The 21,303-nt window shown below is 41.1% G+C and overlaps 1 protein-coding gene across 2 annotated transcripts in view; it reads right to left on the minus strand.

The window, feature by feature from the left end:
* The window catches only part of LOC108092123 (hemicentin-1), an 82,786-nt gene that overhangs the window by 36,051 nt on the left and 25,432 nt on the right, over nucleotides 1-21,303 (minus strand). For both annotated transcript variants that reach the window (XM_017191624.2, XM_017191623.2), the window contains exons 3-6: nucleotides 4,938-5,061; nucleotides 4,745-4,868; nucleotides 4,581-4,665; nucleotides 3,489-3,599 (exon numbers count right to left, since the gene is read on the minus strand). In XM_017191624.2, coding sequence (XP_017047113.1) covers nucleotides 3,489-3,599; nucleotides 4,581-4,665; nucleotides 4,745-4,868; nucleotides 4,938-5,061 — 444 coding nt within the window. The remainder of the gene's footprint in view (nucleotides 1-3,488; nucleotides 3,600-4,580; nucleotides 4,666-4,744; nucleotides 4,869-4,937; nucleotides 5,062-21,303) is intronic.

Below are 21,303 nucleotides of genomic sequence, written 5' to 3' on the forward strand. Positions count from 1 at the left end.
TCAAGGCTTAACACTTCTTACGTCACCTTTGAAAGAAAACTATAAATGAGAAATAAATGAAGTTGAAATTATGCAAGCCATTGTGGCAGACAATACTTTACTATTTCTTTAACCCCTCAACCTTCTTAAGTATTTCTCGCATTTGTGGGTCCTATTTTCGCTTAGTAAATAACTTGTGTTGTTGCATGGCCCGTATTGTTGCACTTCCGTGCTCCAAAATGTGCCACAACAACAGTAGTCGTAATAATAATAATAACAACAGCAGCGCAGGAAAGTGAAGAGAGAAATTTTTATAAAAATGCACACAATTTTGTACTCGGCAACCTGCCTAGAACAACAACACGAAGCACAATAACAATATGGCCAACGCTCACTTTGGCCAAAACGGAAAACGCCTGCACTTCCGTTTGACACACAGAGGAAAAAAATGAAAGAAGGGTAAAAGCCATTTTTAGCACACTTTATGCTATTCTGGAAATTTTAAAGGGTATATAGAGTTTTGGCTAAAGATGTTTTCCGCACAAGAATTAATATATAGGAATTATTCGGCAATCTGTAGGTGAATAGCTTTTATAATATCCCTATATTATCTGGAGAATTATTACAAATTATTATTAAATTACTTTTAATATCAATAGAAACTAGGGTAACAAAAATACCTAACCAACATGTCACCCCTTAGTTCAGTTGATGTTTTTTCCCGCGAGTTGGCTCTTCTAATATACTATGTGCTCCGGAGAATTCCAGGATAAAGGACGAGTGGGAGGTTTAGAGTCAGAGGGGCAGAAACCAACGTGTGTAAAATTCATGACGTGCAAAAGAAGGCAACGCTGAATATTATGCATTAGTGGCCACATAAACCCAGGGTTTTTCCCCCGAAATTTCCCCCTGCGCTTTTCCATTGCCGGCGCACAATGGCTGCCCCCAGTTCCAATGTATATTCTTTATGATTTTGGAAGGGGAAAACCGGGGGAGAAGATTGGTAATTTTTACTACCCACACAGACTGTGCTGGTTTATAACTTCATTTCGCTCCCCGTTTCTTTGGCTGCTATTTCGGGGCTGGCGTGTCGCGCTCATTTGCAATTGTAGACCTCCTTCTAGGCTGCAATAAAATTTACTGCTCCTTTGTCGATTTCGCACACTCTTAGGCCCAAACTGGCTGGCATTTACTCCTCACCCACCAAAAAACCCGAACAGTTCCCTGCCGAGCCGCTCCTTCCTCATCGCCTGCCGCTTTTGACTTACTTCTGCTGATTGCACTTGTTTAAGTGGCAACTTTTTCAGCACTTTATGCTCCCACCCCCTCCGCACTGCCGGCTTTTTGTTTTGGCCACAGAATTGCAATTTCTGTAATGGACATTGCATGTTGAATGCCAAAGACCTGACCACACCAGAACTGAGAACTGCAAACCCAGAACCCAGAACCCAGAAAGCAGCTAAGAAAGGAAATGGAGATGGTAAGGGGTCGAGCATAATGTCAGCATTTGCTTGCAATCTATTTCCGCCCGCTGTTTAAGATTTCAGTAGGACGGCAAGCATTTTCAATTTCACACCATTACCAAGTCGTTTTAAAATAATTGGGATGTTCAGTGGTAAGGACCGTCCTTAAAGGATAGCAGGTTTATAGTGCACTTTAAAAATCTTTACTAGACTTAAAGTACAAATGCAAGTCAAGAAACAGATACTCACTAACATTTAAACAACAAATGTTAACAGTTTTTTTTGTTTCAATCCATGCATCAATTATATTGATTTATTATATTTAGTTGTTATAATTCTTCATCATTTGCAATTATGTATAATACATCTTTTTTATAAAAAGAATATTTATAGATACATATAAACCAGAAAATCGGACAATAAATTGTTGTAAGCTTTTTAGATTTATACAAAATATGCCTACATTTAACTGTATTTATTGCAGCCTATTAATAGAATCAAATAATTAGCTCTATTTGAAGACTAATTTTCCTCAAGTGCAGCACTTTTGCCAACAACTGGATCAATTTGTTCGTTGCAACTGTCAACGAGCCTGACCACACATTCTCGCTTTCTTCCCCCCGTTTTGTACAAGTTTCAAGTACTTCAATTGCTCTCCCCCACCCCCTGGCTCATTTGCCAACATCAACTGACTTCCTTTTTCCTTGTCAACAACTTGGTTGTCCACTTTCCCCCTTTTCCACCCCATCCCCGATATTTTCTCCCGTCTCGTATGTATTCACATTTGTACATTGGCAACATTTTCCTTGCCCCCATTTAATTGGCACATACAACATTTTGAGTGCCCAATTTTCGTACTTTTTTTTCTGCTTTCCACCAACAACCTCCCAACCACCATTGGATCACCCCTTTCGCGACCACCCCCGGAAAATTCCGCCCAGAAAACTACTGGCCAGTTAACAGTTGCCGGGAGTTTCAAGTGCAGTTTGCTTGCTTGGTGATTTATTTTATGCCAACGTTGACATGTCAAACCATTCAAAGTGGTTTCGCTTCCGCCCAGACCCAGAAAAGCCAGAAAACCGTGGGAAGTACGCAGCGATAAAGCACGCGATTCTCACTGCCCGCTGACATACTTATGTCGGGCACTGTAACGACTTTTGGAGGGGAAACTGCTCTGGATTCTCAATTCCCAACTCTCGAACTTGACTGAATCCGTTGGCAGCCTCGCATTTCTCTGGGATTATTTTCGCTCAACCAATCTTTATTTTGGTTCTCATTAACATCAGTTGAGTTAAGGGTTTTTGTGTGGGTACACCATACAAAATTAAGGGTTTGGTTGCATTGCAGAATCTTTTACCTGCAATTACTCTTTTTGCTTCAAAAATTTTCTGATCAAGAGTATTATGTGAAAGAAGGTATTATTTTCAAGTTATAATCCGTGTTTTAAACCGTTGCAGTACTTATAGTAATAATTTAAAAAGTTCCTCTTAAATTAAGATTATTTTCTCTGTACAACCTTTGTGAGCGAACCACCTTGGGAATCATCGATAACAAAAGCCTGTTGACTTTCGCGGCCCTCACACAATTTTCCGGCTTTTCTCCTACTTTTCCACTTTTCCCCTTTGACTTCTTCTTGCTCTCGAGCGCTCTTAATCCTTTTGTTAAGGCGACACATTTGCGAAATTAACTTGGCACCCAGGGAGAGTTTTCTCCACTAGCCTTTCAATTGGCTCCTGTTTCACTGACATTTGTATTCGCCTTCTTTACAATTGAACTTTACATTTCAGCTGGCTGGCGGTTTGGCTTATTTATGGTTTGTTGTTTATGCTCGTGCCTTTTGTTTGCATGCCACAATCCTTAGTTACTCACCCCGATTTTAATTTTTGATTGTGTTCGTGCCGGATACTTTTATGTTTTTACCACCACTTGTAAAGTTTAATTATTGATTGCATTTAGTGGGGCCGGCAATTAATATTTTATTTCACTGGAAATTCGATGCCCACCATCTGTTTCCTGGAAGTTTTAATTAGCAGTAATGTGACTTACCTCCGTAGACAACGCAGGTCACTTCCAGGCTGCCACCCTCTTCATAAGGACCTGCCCTCGAATCGATTCTCAATCGACGCTCGTTGAAGATAATCGGCTGCGTCGGCGGCACTGAAAATGTTATATAATATTAAATAGTTAAACATTTATAAATTGGGTGTATTCTGATCATTTACAATGAAGTTGCAGCAACCGCAAATCAGAAACAATTTGGCATTGTCAAGTGCAAGGGAAAATTTATACAACGCCTAACGCGTACAGCTAGCATAATAAATTGTAAGTTTTGCGGCTAACCGAAAAATCATTTCAGCTAATTTATGTTCAACCCGTTTGGCTCTGTGTGTGTATCTGTGTATATGTGTGCGAGAAAGAAACAAATATTAATTGCTTTTATAATCGTTTCTGGCTGGCCATATTTATTTATTTATGCGTATGTTGATTTTATATGCACGTATTTTGTATATGTATTTATTAATGGCTCTTTTTATTTCAAATGGCTGAAGTGGAAAATTTTTAATTGGGATTTGGGCTGGACAAACAGAAAAGGATCTGATTTTTATTTAACTTTGCTTCGGGGCAAACAGTTCGGCAATTTTGATTTCTTTTAAATCAAATATACACGGGCTGTAGAAGTCTTAACTATAAAAAGGTTGTTTTTACTATGTTGTTTTGTTAACTAATAAACTATTTAAACATTTATGATACATATTTTTTTATATTACAGAACAAAATTGATTGCTGGAAACTAAAGAGGATGTTCAAAAATTGCTTAGATATTCTATATCTAAATTTATACGTTGTCAAATTAAAGAAATTGCCCATTTTAAACTATTTCTTTGCTCTTTAAATGTATTGACATACAGCAAAAAAAAATTTGAACTACTACTAATGCTATAATTCAATTAGATACATTTCAGTTTTTTATCTATCGATCAACGCTTTAGTATGAAACTCTACCCTTTAAGTAAAATTTAAATTTATGCCGGCTTGTTATAATTAAAAAATAGTTAGGTCCCATCAGGCACCCATTGAAGCGTGGGGCATGCAAAATAGATTGGATTTAAGACATCTTTCGGTTCTGGGTATACGCACCGACAACCTCCAAATTGACGTTGCTGTTGCGGGTCTGCGAAAGCTTGAAGTCCACGCGACAGCGAAAGTTGCCCGCATCCTTTTCCTGAAATGAAATTCCAATTATAGAGCGCCGCGCTGTTGACACTCGCGAAATTCGCGGCGAACGGAGCGAAGGTCCTTACCTTAACCGGATTTATAATCAATTCCGCCGGCTCCTTGTGCGTGAGAAAGAGGGCCCGATCCTCGAGGACCTCCTCATCTCGCCAGTGAGACGGAGTCCCTGCGTGGGCGCCACGTGTGTCGTAGCTGTCAAAGGATTCAGGTTTGGGGGATTGAGAAAAGATAGCGACACACACGATGCCCAGATTGACCTACCTGTAAATGGGTAAATTATTCTTGTACCAAACAACCAGCAGCACTTTGTCATCGGCCTGGCTGGAGCCCACATCGCATTTGATTTGGGCCGAGCTGTTCACCAACACACGCAGGATTTCGCCATCTGAAAAGGAGATTGGTAAAAAAGGAAATACGATGAGAAAGGATTCACTGCAAGTTGGCAAGTTTTGCTTCTAAGTTCTCTTCGCTGTGCTGGCAGAAAGATTTCTTGGCTGAGAATGGAAGTCAATTTAGCTGGCAAATTGATTTTCAAGTGGCTGCCGCAACAATTTGTCAAAAAGTGTTCAACAATTGCATTACGCCACACATACACACACACCCGAAAGAGGAGTATGAAGTTGTTGAAGTTGTTGATAAAGTTGTTTGTGCCAGCAACTAGGAAAATCCCTCATATTTTTGGCAGCCATTCAACCAATTTCCCTTTGATAAATGTGGCTACTTTTTGGCCAGCGAAGAGCTTCGGCTGCCCCCGGCTCTAATTAGCCAAAAGCTGACCAGCGTTGCCTGCACTCGCACCATTTGGCTAAGCTTTAAAATATCGATCGATCTGCGGCTGTTTGCGGCCCGAAAAATGAAAACCAAAAATGCCCGAAAATCGCCCAACTAAAATCACAACATTCATAGAGAAATGGAGATAGCGGGAAAAGGGCGATGGCGTTGGCGATGGCAATGGTGCTGGGAAACCAAATATGCAGGGGGAAAATGCAGCGACAAGCAACCACATAATGCTGCAAAACAAAACAGGGAAAAAAATCCTTGCAGCAAACCCGGCCAAATCCGTCGCACGTGTGGAGCGGGGAGAGGGCATTCTGGGAATCCTGCGGGGGGCCTAAAGGACTAACGGACTAAAGGACCAATGGCCAGGGAATAGTGGAAAAGCGGAGCTTAGGGGTGATTACCCAGCCACATGCGGATTACAAAATGGCCGCCATTTTCGTGTTGTGCTGCCCGGTGGTTCCACGCCCAGTGCGAGTGTGTTTATGCGGTAAAAATGCATTGGCAATTGCGTCGGGATTGAAAAAAGCCAGAGAAAAAACAAACACAGTGTCAGAAAATAAAAAAGCAGGTCTGTGATCGAAGATTCAATTACCCTGGCAAGCTCAAAAAAATCCTTAAAACTTCTTTAAAAAAAATTAGATAATCGAAATGCAGGAATGCAAAGGAAAAGGGTGAAATTATTGTATCACAATTTTATGATAATACATTTTTTTCCTTTGAAAAAAAAAATTTATTTCAGCTTAACTAATTCACAATCATAAAATTGAGAATTTCCTTTCGTGACTTTGGCAGAGGACACTTCACATTTTTATTAAACTAACTTTGACGGAAATGGTATTTTATAAAATATACGTCACATTAAACAAAAATAGAAAGTAAAGTGACTTCTTTTGAAGCGGCAATCAAATCCATCAATAATATACGGCTGTATGAGATGCAGTGACCCATTTTCCGACATATTTGAGTTGTGTGACAGGACAGAGCTGGCTGTGACTTGTGTTGCCAGCATACCCACTGATGTCCTTGGGGCACTCGGCCGGATTGGAGCGACAAGTGCCTTGGATGGCAACCGACATCGAACTTCACTTGCTGCCGCAGAGGGTAAGTGGTGAGCGCCTTTGGCAGAGCTTTTGTTTCTAATTTTGCACTTGTGTGCGCAATGTGGCCGCAAAAGGCCTACGCACGGAGGCAACCACCCACTTTCCCACCCCCTTCCTTCTCTGAACACCCAGCACCCAGTTTTCCCGCAAACAGAGAGCCATGTCAGTGGCCTGGGCCCTCTGGCTTCACTTCACTTTGTCCGCACAGAGCACACCCGTAGCGGACCACATGATAAATAATCGATAAATTATGTGGACACATGTTTAATCTAGCATGAAATGGAATCATTTCCCTTCAATTTGTTGTTAGCCAGGCCAGCAAAACAACAAAGCAAACAAGCGATACGAGCAGCAAAAAAAATGTATAGAAAAAACAGCGAACAGATGTGTTTTGGGTGCGTGTGTGTGTGGGGGGGAAGCCTATTTAAATATAAATAATGATCAAATTATAAACGCCAGCTAGTGTCCGGTGTCTGCTGACTAAACACGTCGTTGCTGCGAGCGAATTGTTTGCTCTGCACTAAATTATTGCGCATACGCCATGTTAACGCACTTGGCCAACTTGGCGCAGTGTCAACTTGTCTGTGTCTGTGTCTCAACTCCAGACAACATAGCTCGACTCTTCGACGCTGAATGATTCATTCATCATTTGCTTAATTGCATGCCAAACATTACAATTACCCAAACGACAGCTCAAAATGTCCACTGATGATGCGATGTTCTGGCCATTCCCACTACTTCTATCTACATCAGTGTCTGCCGTCTGGAGTTTCTTAATTAATATTTTATTTCATTAGCAGATTGGTCGTGAATGAATGACATGTTTCGTCACAGGATCCCAAGATTAAGCCACATTTGAAAAGCTTTTCGGGGGCCAAATGGACAAAATTGGCTGCGTAGCTAAACATTTTGAAATGAATACGAGCAAGCCAAGTTAATTGGCCTTGTCAATTGCTGTGGTGGTAGGAATTTAAATGTCCAAAAGAGCTGTTGAAAGGACTAAGCTGTGCAATTAGACTTCAGATATGACAGTTTTCTGCACTTCAAAGATGAAAACATATTATTTCGAAAGCCCATTTCTCATTTGGTTATCAAAAACTAATAACTCTTAAAGGAAAAAGCCTAAAATTAAATTTGCTTTAGGAATATTTCTAGATGTTGTTATTGTTTACTTATTTGTGATATATTTTAAATATTATTCTGCCAAGTATACTTCTTTTACTGCTACTGAATTTCCATCCGTTGGTAGATAATTAAGCACTTTGGTGTAGGCCTCTAGCCAATTTATATGCTTTTATTACGTACTCAAAACTACGCCCGAGTTGTCCCAATTCCATTCGCATGCCCGTACATCTGTCTGTTGTTTCTTTGTTCCGCACACAAAGGCAAAAGCATCGACACTGACAATGACTCGCTGGATATCCTTCATGCCTCCGTGGCGCTGCCTATAACAATGCCCCCACTTGTTGTTGTTTGCTCCCTGCGCGGCTTAATGTAATTGAACTTTTTCTAATTGACACTTGTCACTGGCAAAGACATTTAAAAAGCTACAGCGAAAAGAAATAAACTTAATTTTGACGCATTTACACATACATTTATTTCAATTTCCCGGCACAACAAAGGGAGCGAAGTAGTCGCAGTGGCAAACAAAACAATGCCGGCTCAACTACCACATAGACTTTCGCATCAGGATAACTACAGCCACCCATCCACTCACACAGATGGGCGGTGTATCTGTGTTTGTGGCACAATGGAAAACCCCTCGACAATGGCACACAAAACGTATCTCGGGCTGGCGAATTTATTGCACTGGTGTGAGTTTGAATGTGGATGGGAATGTGAATGGGAAGTCATACGAGTGGTTGCAGTCACCGCAAAGAAAAAGCTTCTGGAGCTGTTGGGAGCTGCTGCCGCTTCTGTTGCTGCGGCGACAGGTGGAGAACAGCAGGCTGCCGTCGTGGAGGACACAACTAAATACAAAAACCACGTGACAATGTTTCCCCCTTCCCACTCCACCACTCTGATGACGAGCGGTGGCTGAAGAGCAGACATTTCAGTGGTGCGGCGCACAGTTGGATGTATCCGTGTTGCCACCTACCAGTATCAACTTTGTGTCACAGTCGCAGAAAAGAAAACCGCACAGCAAATGCATCAAGCTGTGAGGGGCAGGCAGCTTGAAACAGACGGGTGAGCGCTGCAAAGCTGGATAACAGGGCGTATGCGTGATGTGTGGTTGCTTTAGGTTGAATTACAGTCGGAGGGGAAATTTAATCTAAGCAGGGGGAAATTTCTGATCCTAGATTGTCTTGACACATGATTGAAAAAAGAATAAGAAGGCTTTAAGGATGTGCTTAAAAATATGATATACAATAGTTGCATTTTTTAAATCATCCTATTCAAAACGCACATAACAGTGCTGACATTTTCTTAGTTAAATATTTAAAACACATTTTTATTTCAAGTAATTAATGGTTATTATATTTTTGTTCATTATTCCTCTTTTTTATTATGTTACTTTTAGGAAATTTCAATACTTTTTTTTACTAATCATTCGCGTTATTTGCACTTCGACTTTGAAATGCCCTTGTCTCTTATAATAGCTTTTCGTTAAATAATCGCAATTAAAGTTACTTCCTGCAGGACCCCTGAAATATGAATTGCATGACTTTACAAAAACACTGCCTGGGAATGGGCCCACATGTCGTATGCGCGTTATGCAGTGCACTTCGTTAAATCCAATAACAAGACAGACAGCGCCCACAACAACAACAACAACAACAACAAGAACATCAACATGGGGAGCAGCTAAAATAACATACAATCAACAGAGACAGTTAGACAAGACAGGCAACCCTCAAAAAAGAGTCCTTGCTGTTTTCTTTTTTTTTTTTTTTTGCCAGCAGAGGGCAAATGAAAAGCGGAAGGACGAGGAGCAGCGGAAGAAGACAGCTGCCATCCAATGGTAATTGACAGAAGTCGCTCAGAGGAACGTACTCGTTGAACTCCGGCCTGCACTTGCAATGATAATGTCAAACTGATTTCACTACAACTCCAGACCAGACAACTTTCCTGCGGTTACCCATTTTAATCCAACCGCAAAAGGGTTGTTTTTAAAACCATGTTGGGAAATTCAACCAAAAAATGTATAAATCATTCAGAGGTACATGGGAATCAAGAATGCAAAGCCTGCAGCGACATATGAGTGAAATATAAACCCGGGCCGAAAGTCGAACGAACACAACGCAAACGTTATGGATCGCTGCAGACACGTGCCGGTGTGTCTGGGAAATATTTTTCTTTCATTGCTCACGGACATCGTTAGCCCAAATTGTTGTGAGCCGGCGGAAACAGCAGGAGGTGGCAAAATTCTGGGCTAATGCCAGGACCTCAAATCAAAGGCAGCCAGAAATCAAGTTGACGGAGGGAAAACCCCGACAACTAAAGTTCAAAAGCGTTCGTTAACCAGTTGGGGCAATCAAGTTTTGGGAGAAGAAAGCCAGAATTAAAAAGTAAACATAATAAAAATATGCTAAATCTTGTAAAAGAAAAGTAAAAAATTATTTTATAGAGATTTACTTTTAATAAAATATTAATATAATATATCGATGGCTCCCAGACATCGCATCTTGTTCGGTAAGCCCGCAAGTCCATAATTCAAAAATAATTAAATTCCTTGTCAGTTTAGTCTACGTGTCTCGGATGTTGGAACTCCACTTTGAACTCCTCCAAATCTCCACCTGCTCTCGCTTAAGCATCCAATTCCAGCGGAACACCCACGATAAATCACAATCGGTCGTTGGCCAACGATCGCGACACGTTCGCGCTGCCACAAAGTTTATTAAACGTCTCGCGACTTTGGCAATAACTTCGATTTCGGCGCTGGTTCGGGATTGCAATAAATTTGCTTTAATGTGCAATTTATGGGACACCATTTAATTAGTTTCAGTTGTTCGGCGGGGCAAATTGATGTTGACAGAGATTATTGGTCCGGGCACGTAATGCAGCTAAAGCCTCCTGGCCAAAAGCGCTGCCTGTTCCCTGTTCTTCGCCTTGGCCCGCTGCTAATGGGCCAAAGTTGACTGGTGGCCGGAGGGGCATCTTGTCGAGTTGCCCCCAGTTTATTTGTACGTGTCGCCCAACGACTTGCGTCCGGATATAGGACTATAACTTCCGCTTGCTGCCCATTGACCTCGTCAACATTTATCTAACGGTTAAATGCCAGACACACACTCACACTTACACACCAACACACACACATTGCCACCACACAATCACACATCGTATCTGTGTGCGGGTGTAGGGGGGGCATTCGCTTTTGTCTAAAAGTTTTTCCCTGCCAATTTATATGTGTTTTGTAGTTGGCAAGAGCCTTGTGTTAGTTATGATTATAGCCGTGTTTATGGCACTGGCTGAAAAGCCTTTATCAAGATTAATTGCTGGAAAATTGTTATGCCCCAGCGACACTTTTAGCCTAATGTCTTTTCGTCTTGAACCCGGTGTTGTTGTGCCAGTTAAATATTTACCAGCATGTTGAATACTTGAATGGCTAAATAGTTGGGCCGAATCGATCGATATGCTCACACGCTCTGGGTTCGTTACATTATTCTAATGAAAAAAACCGCGTTGGCTTGCGTTCGAAACTGTCTCCAGAGGGTCGGCGATGAAGTTTTCCGGGTTTCCTTTGAGCTCTTTTTCCTTTTCGGTTTCTTTGACGGAACTCTTTGAACGAACTCCCGGCGAGCGGGTATGTAAAAAAGCTATTACAACATGCAAATAATAATTGCACTATTAAAAGTTGCATATTAAATGCGACACGACTAAAACATCAGCCTGCAGTTGGCTGCAGCGGAGTGAAACGTGCAACATTCAGGCCCAAACAAGTGGCGGGAATGTGTAAAGCTGACGCCCAACAACATTTTAGGGCCTCGCCATGTAACAACCCTCTTTGGGCCAACAGAAAATAAACAAGACCAAAATTACAATGCCCTCTCGTATTATGAATGGTATTATGGTAGTGTATTTGTGAAACTGAAATCGATGTCTTACAAAAATAATTCAAGTAAAACTCTTCTACGAAAAGAAAAGAATAGTTCTAAGAAAAAAGTAAAAACCATTACTCATTTATTGGTAATTCATATAAAAAACACTTTTTAAAAAATTATACAGTATTATTCGTACTATTACTATTACTCAGTGTTAAATCTTTTATTTCTCCTTTAAGGAAATCATACTATGTAACACACACGCACTATATAACCGCTTAAGGGTGTGTGGTAGTGTGCATTGGCCAGTGGCAAAACCTTGGCACATAAATTATTCATTGATTAGCAACAAATGCCATTAAACATGCACCCAAAGTGCTAGCTCCTACAACCCTTTGGCTCTCCATTCGATCGTTTGTGTGTGTGTGTGTGTGTGTGTGTGCGTTTGGGCCTTGGTAATAGTTTACGCCTGTGTGTGGAGACACTTTAAACTGTCATTTGTTTGCCGCTTGTGTTTGCCTTGCGTTTCGGGCCGCCTGCACTTCTCGATATTGCCCAATTGTCTGGGCCCAGATTTCGATTTTCGGCCCGCTGATGATGGCTCGTACGCCTAAAAGCAAGCCATAAATTTTTTGCTGCTGCCATCAAAGAGCGCTAAACGGCTTACATGGCCACGCCTACGCCAGCGTACACGCCCACCGCCCACCGCCTATTGCCCAGTTCCATAACAGTTAATGCCAGCGGAGGCCATGAAATTTTTCGTTCACGTTCACCGAATCGCATATACATATATATATATAGTATAGCCGCACTCCCAAAAATGTATACGTTTATAGACCTATGTATATATAGAGAAATTTTAATTTAAATGTTTTTGGCAGCCTTTTGGCCGCTCACCGCTCCCACCCACACACACATAGAAAACACATACGCGGCTTTTATGCGCTGATTTTGCGAGTGTAGAGGGGGCGGGAAAAAGGGCGACTGAGTGGGCGGGAGGCGAGCTTGATGAAAATCTGAAAATGCCCGGCAAAGCGAACATTTTTCAATGGCATTTTCCTCTGTATTTTTTGTGTTCTCCCCGCCAACCCAGTACATTTTTTTCCCTCTCTTTTTTGTTTGGCCTGGTGAAATTTTTCTGTAGGTGACCCTGAGTCGAGCGGAGGGTTGCGGCTGCGGTTTCGTTTTTTCCAGTGCTCCTTGTTGTCCTGCCACGTTAGCCGGGCATAGAAAATGGCCCACACACGAGTTATGCAGCTGCTCTCGGTGCGGCTTTTAATTTGCTTAATTTTGCGCTTAGCCACAGCAGCTGGTAGAGGCTACTTTGAAAGCGAAAGCGAAAGGATGTGGGTCCGTCTGACAGGGGCGTGGTTGTCGAAAAGGGGGCCGAATATCCACTCTGAGCCCTTCGCAGCCTGCGGCTAATGTGGCAACAGCTGTTGGGGAATTCCGATTTTTTCGTGTTAAATGATATGTGAGATGTGGGTTTCTGGCTTTTATTAATCACTGCCGGAGGTGTTGCCAAATTGATAAAATAAAATAAAAAAAATGAAGGTTACCCATACAATCACTGCTTTAACATTTTGTTTTGAGTCAGAAGTGGAGGAGACACCTCAGACCCCATAAAGCTTATTTGGGAAATGCACTAAATCCAGCAACAAGCCCATAACTTTTCTTAAAGATGTCCAATTTTGGATTAGTGTACCTCAAACTGCATGTGATAAAGTCCTCTAAGTAACTGCATCCCTTGTTCGGTTTCGATTTTCAAAGTTAACTAAACCAATATTAAATAAGCGCGGTAATCTAAAAGTTACACAAAGCACCAAGTAAAAAGAATGCTAACAACTTAAAGCAACTTGTTAAATATTTGTTTGCTTTCTTCATTCAATATTTCACCATTAAATCATTTACTCTACCCTTTGAATTCAAACTGCTAAACAATTAAATTAGTCTAATTTATTACAGCCTTTGAAGTTAATTGACCCTTCTCTCAAAAACTTAAATTCAGGTTACATTTAAAGCAAGCGAAGTGTGAAAAATATATCTCCACTTTCGGCCCAGCTGGCTCTATTTTCCCATTAGAGCTTACGCAAAGTGCAGGAAAAGTTGCCCTTCTGCAGAGAAAGCAATAACCATAGCCATATTTTGATATAATCGCCGGCACACACTCGCACGCATATATATAGTAAGCCCGATCCGTGCGAGATTAGTGAGCTGCCGGGGCACGCCTCGAAATTGATTTCATGAATATTTCAAAAGGTTTCACGCACACGCTACGAAATGGAGGGAGTGCTGATGGGAATTTCGGTTTGGGGAAAGTTAGGGGAGATGTTCAATCTGCGGTGTCTGTGTATCAATTAACCTGCCCCTCTAACACTTTGTTGTGGTTGCCAAAGGAAAATGGAAAACAAAACAGGGCCAGCTTTAAAGGCAATAAGCACTCAACTTCATACGTTGTGTTCGTTTTCTCGGCAAATTGGAATTTCAATCAGGCCGCCATTTTAATTGACCGCCAATATCGGCAAAGGCCAACAACTTTTTATTACTCTTTGCTCTATGGAAATTTAACGTAAAATTGGTTTAGTTATTGACTTTATCACGTTTTGTGGTCGACCAGAAAATGGGCAGCAAAAAAGGGGAACATTGTGGCAGGCCAACAAAATGTAGCTGACCTTGCAGAGCCTCTTCAGACAGCCAGAGCCATTCGCCATTCTCCATGCTCCATTCGCATGTCGAAAGTTGCCGGCGCAGCAAAGTCAAGACTCTATGCAAAAAAGCTGGGAGAAAGCTGGGAAAAAGGACAAGTTCATCGCACCAAAAGGACAAGTCCAGACAGCTCCCAGGCATATCCGTATCCATGTGTGCGGTTGGGTCCTGTGTTTGACTTTGGGCTTGCAGCCAAAACTGTTATCAGCCATTTTAATAATGGCCAGCTTAAAGTGTAGGACAAGAAAAATGTTTGCCAACAAAGGAAAGGCAGAGAAACGAATGAAGAAGGTCTCCCAAGAAATTGTGGGAAAATCATTAAAAATTCCCAGGGCAGAGACATTGAGTTGGGCCAGAGGCCAATATACCTGGCCCTGGACTCTCATCGCATGCCGAGTATTTAGCCGAGGTCAAATTGATATGTCTGCCAGCAAGAAAATGGGACAAAAGGACAGACAGGACGAGGCAAGAGAAAGATGTAAGGCTGGCAATTGTCAGAGGATGGGATACAGACACGGGCAGCATTTGTACATGAGACATAAAAAGTCCAACGAGTATACTTGTACGTATGATGATAACATTGCTTAATTAATTAATAAGAAACATTCTCATATATTATGAAAAATTAAATAGAAGAATTCTTATATTTAAAACATGAAGGCAAACCTTACGAAAATAATTTTAAATCCATTGTTAAAAGCGATTCTTTAAAATTCTTCTTAAGCTTGAAAACTTTGTTAATATAAAACTTTTAATATTTTTTTCTCTGCATATCTCAGGACTTAGATGTCTGGTAGAGAAGGGGAAATGGATGCCATTCCCGTCCTGGCTTGCACTTTGCTTCTTCCGTTGCTGATGACGACTAAATGTCACTCAAGTATAATTTACAAGCACTAGAAAAAGTGCCATCCAGACAGAGGGGAATTGTGCAAGGGGAATGGGATAAAATCCTGGTAGTCGTAATAAAGTGTGGCAAAGGTTTAGAGCTCGTAGTTTTACTGCACACATTTGCTGAGGCTTTCAAGAGCCACAAGTGCTTTTTATTGTGCGAGAAAAGAAAGTTAATTTCGCAGCAACAACACTATGGCTGATTTTACCACATCAAAATTTGAAAATTTAAAAATTGATCATCGAGAGATTTCTCCAAATTTTTGTTAAAGGAAGCAAAAGCAAACCCAAACTAAAATCCGATTTCCTTGGCGTTCAGTTGTCGCCAGCAAAAACCGTCATAACAAACAGTTCCCGGAAAAATAGAATAATAAACCCCTGGGCCAAAGGAAAATATACTCAAAGCGAGAAAAAAAAAGAAGAAAACGTAATACGCCGAAATAAGTGTGTTGGAAAATTTATTTCATCAATTTAGCAGTAAATTGTTTAGAGCATACTTTCTTGCAACAACAATATAGGGACCATAAACAGCTTAACCCACACAAAAACACGTCCACGCACAATGGCATTCACAAAAGCAAAATAAATCGATAAATCTTAAAAATCTTTTTGTTCGTGGGCCAGGTCGAAACCAGGCGGGAAGTAAACACACAACAGTCGCTCCCCAAAAGGACTTTAAAGCATCAAATATTACGCATACGCAGCGTGTGCGGTGGAAAGAGAGGGGTGGAAGGAAAAGGGGGCCGGAAGAGCAGATAGAGCCAGTTGAGGCCGGCTTACCCGCAGAGCTTTTGCCAGATAAACGGACCAAGGACTTGCAGCAGCCACAAGAGTTGTGCGAGAGTCCCGCCGACTACATGTGTAAATTACAACACAGTGAGAAGAACCGGGCTTAGAGCGAGAAAGAGAGAAAGAGATAGTGCAGGAGAAAGAGAGACGGAGATTGAGACAGCAAGTGGCTAAAAGTGTACGTAAAAATGCATGATATATGGTAAATGTTTTGTGGCATTTTTGGCTTAGTTCTGCTGCGGCAAGCGCCATGAAGCCTTTGCAATATCTCCGGCAGTATCTGTTACTCGTAGCGAGCATAATGCATACAAATTGTGGCATTTTCCGTGCCAGAGAGTCCGCTCCGTTTCCCTGGCATTTTCCGAGGGCATTGAACATGACATTTAACGATTGCCCATTGATAAGGGCGTGGCGTTGCCCTGGAACAAAGTGCACTCCAGCATTCGAGGGGCCAAAGGTAAATCCCACTTCAGATTTCGAAGGTCAGGTGTAGGAGAGTTCAGCTCAAGGGTTTCGACTTCGTTGCCTTAAATGCAACATCAGCGAAATATTATGTATGCAAACAATTTATGTAGGTTGTATAAATATCGTTTTTATGTGGGGCTTTCATTTTTTAAAAAGCTATATAAAGTGCTTAGCATATCAGAATGTAACTCTATCTTGTCTTTGGTTAGTAAATTGTTTGTTTAATTAGTTAAAATATTCTAGCAAATAATCGAATGTTTTATAAAATTTGTATTCAATAAATTTGAATCTCAGTAAGGACCTACAACAGCTTGATAAGCTTTTAACCTTGGGTTTTATCAAAATATGTTTCGGAGTTTAAGTATATATTAGATCTTAGTTCCTTGAATTTAGGTCTTAAATAACTTGGCAACCATAAATTCTAGGAAACGATTTCGCTGCAACATCTACTTTACGATGTAAATAAAGGCAGTCTAAAGGAAACCACGAGCTCAATCCATTTTTTTCGAGGGCTGCGAGTTTAGTAATAGAAACCTAAACACTAAAATTGAATTATCTGCCCTGACCAGAGCACAATTTAAAAATTACTCGCTCGGAAAATTCAATCAGCCAGCGGACTAAGGACTAAGGAGGAAGGACACCTTTCCTGTGCGCTCGCTCCCTTTCGGCGAAAGTAAATAAATAAAATAAAAACCCGAAAACAATTTGAGAAGGTAGCCAAGGGAGAGCGAGTGAAGAAGGCCAAACATCTTTAAAAGGCCGGCAGGAAAATGCCTAAGATGCTTAGTATTTTTGGTTCTCTTTGAAATTTTTTTTGCTCTTTGGTCGCTGAGGCATGGGAAAAATTTACACAATTTAATGTGTTTTTTTGTCGGTTGCTTACAAAGGCTTCAAGGAATTCCGGGGCTTACTCGTTGTGTGTGTTGACTCTGACTTTAAGCTGCTCAACTGAAGCGCGAAACGACAATTTGCGCTGGTTGTTTGCTCGCCTCCTGCTCCCTGTTTTCCATTTTTTTTGTACCCTGCGCATTAGCAGCGGCGGTAAGCAGGCCGTGGAAAATCACTTGGCCGCCTAACTAAATAAACGGCTTTTGCCCGCCCCTTTCGGTTCGTGGGTGTTGATTTTCCTTAAAGCATAGACACAGCAGCACCTGCCGAGCCTCGCATGTTTACAGTTTGTTAGTTTATTTTGCACTTGCTTTGTGCCACGCCCACGCCCAACACCCAACGCCCACGCCCACGCCACGCACCTCAAGTGCTGCCCACTGAAATGGAGAGCCTTTAATAGTGACCCCGCCAGAAGCGAGTCAAGGTTAGAAAGCAGCTCGCGAAAATCGGGCAAATGTGGAAATCGTTTAGGGTCGTTTAATTTCTGTAATCATGTACACGAGTCCTTGGCAAGGACGACGACACCTGAAAGCACTCGAGGAGTCACTGGGAGAAAATTGGTTTTTTATCTGTATAAGAAAATACGGGTTAATAATTAAACATCGTAAATTTGCGAGTCAAAAAATAATATGAAGAATAAGTTATTGGATTTAAGGAGCAAACATTAAAAAAAAAAACACTTTAGGAAAGCTTAACTTTAAAAATGTGTTTATATATTCTTCTAAATTTTATAAATAACTCTAAGCGTTAGCCACATTTTTTGTTATAATTATTTACTAAGAAAATTAGGTGCAGAATTTACGTTTCGGTGTTTTTTTCCTAAGTGACCTTTTTTCGGCGTCAACATTCCACGCATGAGAGTTGCTTTTAAGCATCCTTAATCCTGCTTATTTCCACCGCAGCTAGGGGCAAAGCAACCTGAAGCTAAGGGTTCAGCTCTCATTATTTATACCCTGACATGGGATCTCAATAAGAAAACATTTCCTGTTCGCCTTGCTTTGAGTCTAAATTTCAATTGGATTATTTATGGCAACAACCGCAGTTTTGGGACATTCAAGAGTGTATTGGGGTGAGTCTGCCCCACATTCTCACGTGTGCGACAAACTCACACAAACACAAACTCACACCCACACACACACTGAGGTAAAGGAACACAAATTCATTACAGCAGCAACATCGAATAATGGCTTTGTCTGTAAGTAGCTTGTGATTGAATTGAGGCGGCAGTCGTTGGCCCAAACCCAAGTCCTTTACTTTTCGCTCACCTGGCAATTGATGTCTGTATGTGTGTGTATTAGGGTAGACTGTTTGTGTGTGTGTGTGTGTGACAAGCCGAATGAAAAATGAAATCAAAGCATTTAAAGCGCGACATGCGCTGACAATGTAAACGACACCAACGCTGCGGCTCTGAATGTGACAGCATTCCACTCGCAATCGGAATCGCACTCACAGTCGCACTCGCACCCTTCTGCTACCTTTTCCCCTTTTGGATTAGCACTCGAGATCCTTCGGTTATTTATGTGTGTGTGCCCCATAAAAAACGAGCTAGATCCCCCGCACACACAAGCTGCGAAAACTCTGCAAATGTACACACACCGTGAAACCTTTTCAATTATTTCTCTGTGCATTTCGCTTGGTTTAAGTTTTGGTTTTGGTTTGGGTTTGAGTTTAGGGCTTTCCCTAGATTTAGGTGTGTTTGGTTAGCTCTAGCAAACTTGAGATTTTACAAGTCCTGTAATTGTTAAATTCCTGAAATAAAGACCACCTACAATGTTTTGGTAAATCAAAAATCATGCGGCAGTAGAGCACAAACGTATTAATTTCCTTGAATATACTTTAATATATTCGGTTTACTTTTGATTTTGTGGCAATACCCACGCAGATTGATTTGCCATTAGCGCAGGCAATTCATCATTGCTTGCTGAACTCCCCTGAAACTTTCGCTGGGCATTTGTGCCACATATCGTGCAATTATCATTGTTGACATTAGCGGGGAATATCCTCACCCCCGTTACGCTTATTACATAACAAGTGTGCGTGGCCTGTTAGCCCCTAAAAGCAATTCGTTGTAACTACTTTCTATAGGGCCCGTGCCATTAATGTCTCTTTGCGTAAACAATTTTAATTTCCCAACGACTGCAGCAGGTTTTGCATTCGCATTCGATAAGAGGCGACAAGCTCTCCCCCTTCCCTTTTCTTCATAAATGGGTTTGGGGCAGCAACCTGGGGCACACACAAACTGGTGGCAAATTATGGTAAAACATACAGGGGGCGTGGCCGGGTAGGCGGTGGCATATGAAACGAGAACTTGGCATGCAAGCCCAGTTGTGTCGGTGAAAAGGGGAACGTGGCAGACTGGCAGGCCTTGCATGCCATTTGTCTATCTCCACACTCGAAGATAAAATCGAGGACCCTCAGGAAAAAATTAGTCACTTCACTCTTCACTGTACTTATATTCGAAATAAATGTTTTAATTTTTGCAATAAATAGGTAATATAAAAATTGCATTGATTATTGTATATATAACTTTATATAACTTTTTTCAAATTAGAAAAATTAAAAAATAAAATTTTATTCAACATGATTTAAAAAAGATTTTTTGTTTTAAAAGTTGTTAACATAGAAACATATAAATTGAGAATTAATCCTGATCGAATTAAAACAATTCTATCACTTTTTTTTATTTATCACCTAATATGTTGCACAAATTACTTTTAATAACCAATTTTGTAAGTTCGAATATCCAAATAAATTATTTTTTAGTGCTTTCTCTCACTGTCTGCGTTAGTGTCTTTGGCACAATGCAAGTGACAGTTTATGGCATGCAGGTATGGCATGCATTTTATTTGCTTTCGATTAGAGCCAACTAACTGTCTCGTCTGCTGCAGTTTGTTTGCCATTTGTTTATGGCGACTAATTTCGTGTTAAGAAATTTGCAAACAACCCGTTCGTAGTCGCTTCGTTGTTCGCCAGGTCCTCGGGCCCATTTGTCATGCCCAAATGGGCGGTTCTCGCAATGAGGCAAAGCGGTCTAGACAAGGGACCGCCCACCCACGCCAGTCCGCCTGTCAGTGGCAGCTGTTCGTCTGTTCGTCCGTCTGTCAGCCGGAGGAAGCCGCCCTGAACTTGAATTTTAAACACCGAACCGCAAATAACATGTGTGTGTGGCCGTAGGTCGGGGTGTGTTGTCTGTGGTCATTAAATGTCAGCGGCAGACGGGAAAAATTCAAATGCCCAATAGCTCCTGCGAGCTCCTCATGTTACGCATTAACAAGCCGATAACTGTCATTTGTGACATTAAGGTAGCAAGTACTTCACTTCTCAGAAAATTTCATCAATTTTAGATACAGACAACTAGTAAAAGCTATAAATATTTTAAAGTGGTATAATAAACAAAGTCTGGCAAGAAAGTCGTTTGAAAAGTTTAAAACAAAAAGGATGTTATGATATAAAACTTTAAGTACTGAAAATATTAAAGTATTTTTCCTTTTCAAGGAAAGTATTTGTATGGCCCTAAAGTTTCTTTTTATAGTATTAAACTTTGACTGCTTTGGATAAAAATAAACTACCAATATTTATTGGGTACATTCTTACCTCACAGCCAAGCTGTTAATTAGTTTTTCATATGTGGTATAAATCATTTCATAAAAGCACCGAGTTGAAAAACGCTAAATCAACAGATTCCCGGATCCCACTTGATGATATTGTCACGTACGGCATCATACGCTGCGTATGCGCAACAAATCGGGGCCAAAGCCAAATAAACATAATTTTCTCCTTTTTCGCCACTGCTGCTGTTGCTTTTCCTGTGGCCCATCAACAATCAAGCTAAAAGCCACGTTCAGGTGGAGTTTCCTCCTTTTTCCGTTTTTCGTTTTTATTTTTTTGGTTTTTGTGTTTTGGGCCTGGGAATGTGAGTGTGTGCCGCATATGTAACAATGTTTGCCTGGCCAGATTAAAAATTATGCTTTGTTTGCCCAACTGTCAGCAGAAAAAGCACGAGCAACACCAACAATATTGGCGACATGG

This window comes from Drosophila ficusphila, unplaced genomic scaffold (assembly GCF_018152265.1).
Source record: "Drosophila ficusphila isolate 14025-0441.05 unplaced genomic scaffold, ASM1815226v1 contig_791, whole genome shotgun sequence".
NCBI classification, from domain to species: Eukaryota; Metazoa; Arthropoda; class Insecta; order Diptera; family Drosophilidae; genus Drosophila; species Drosophila ficusphila.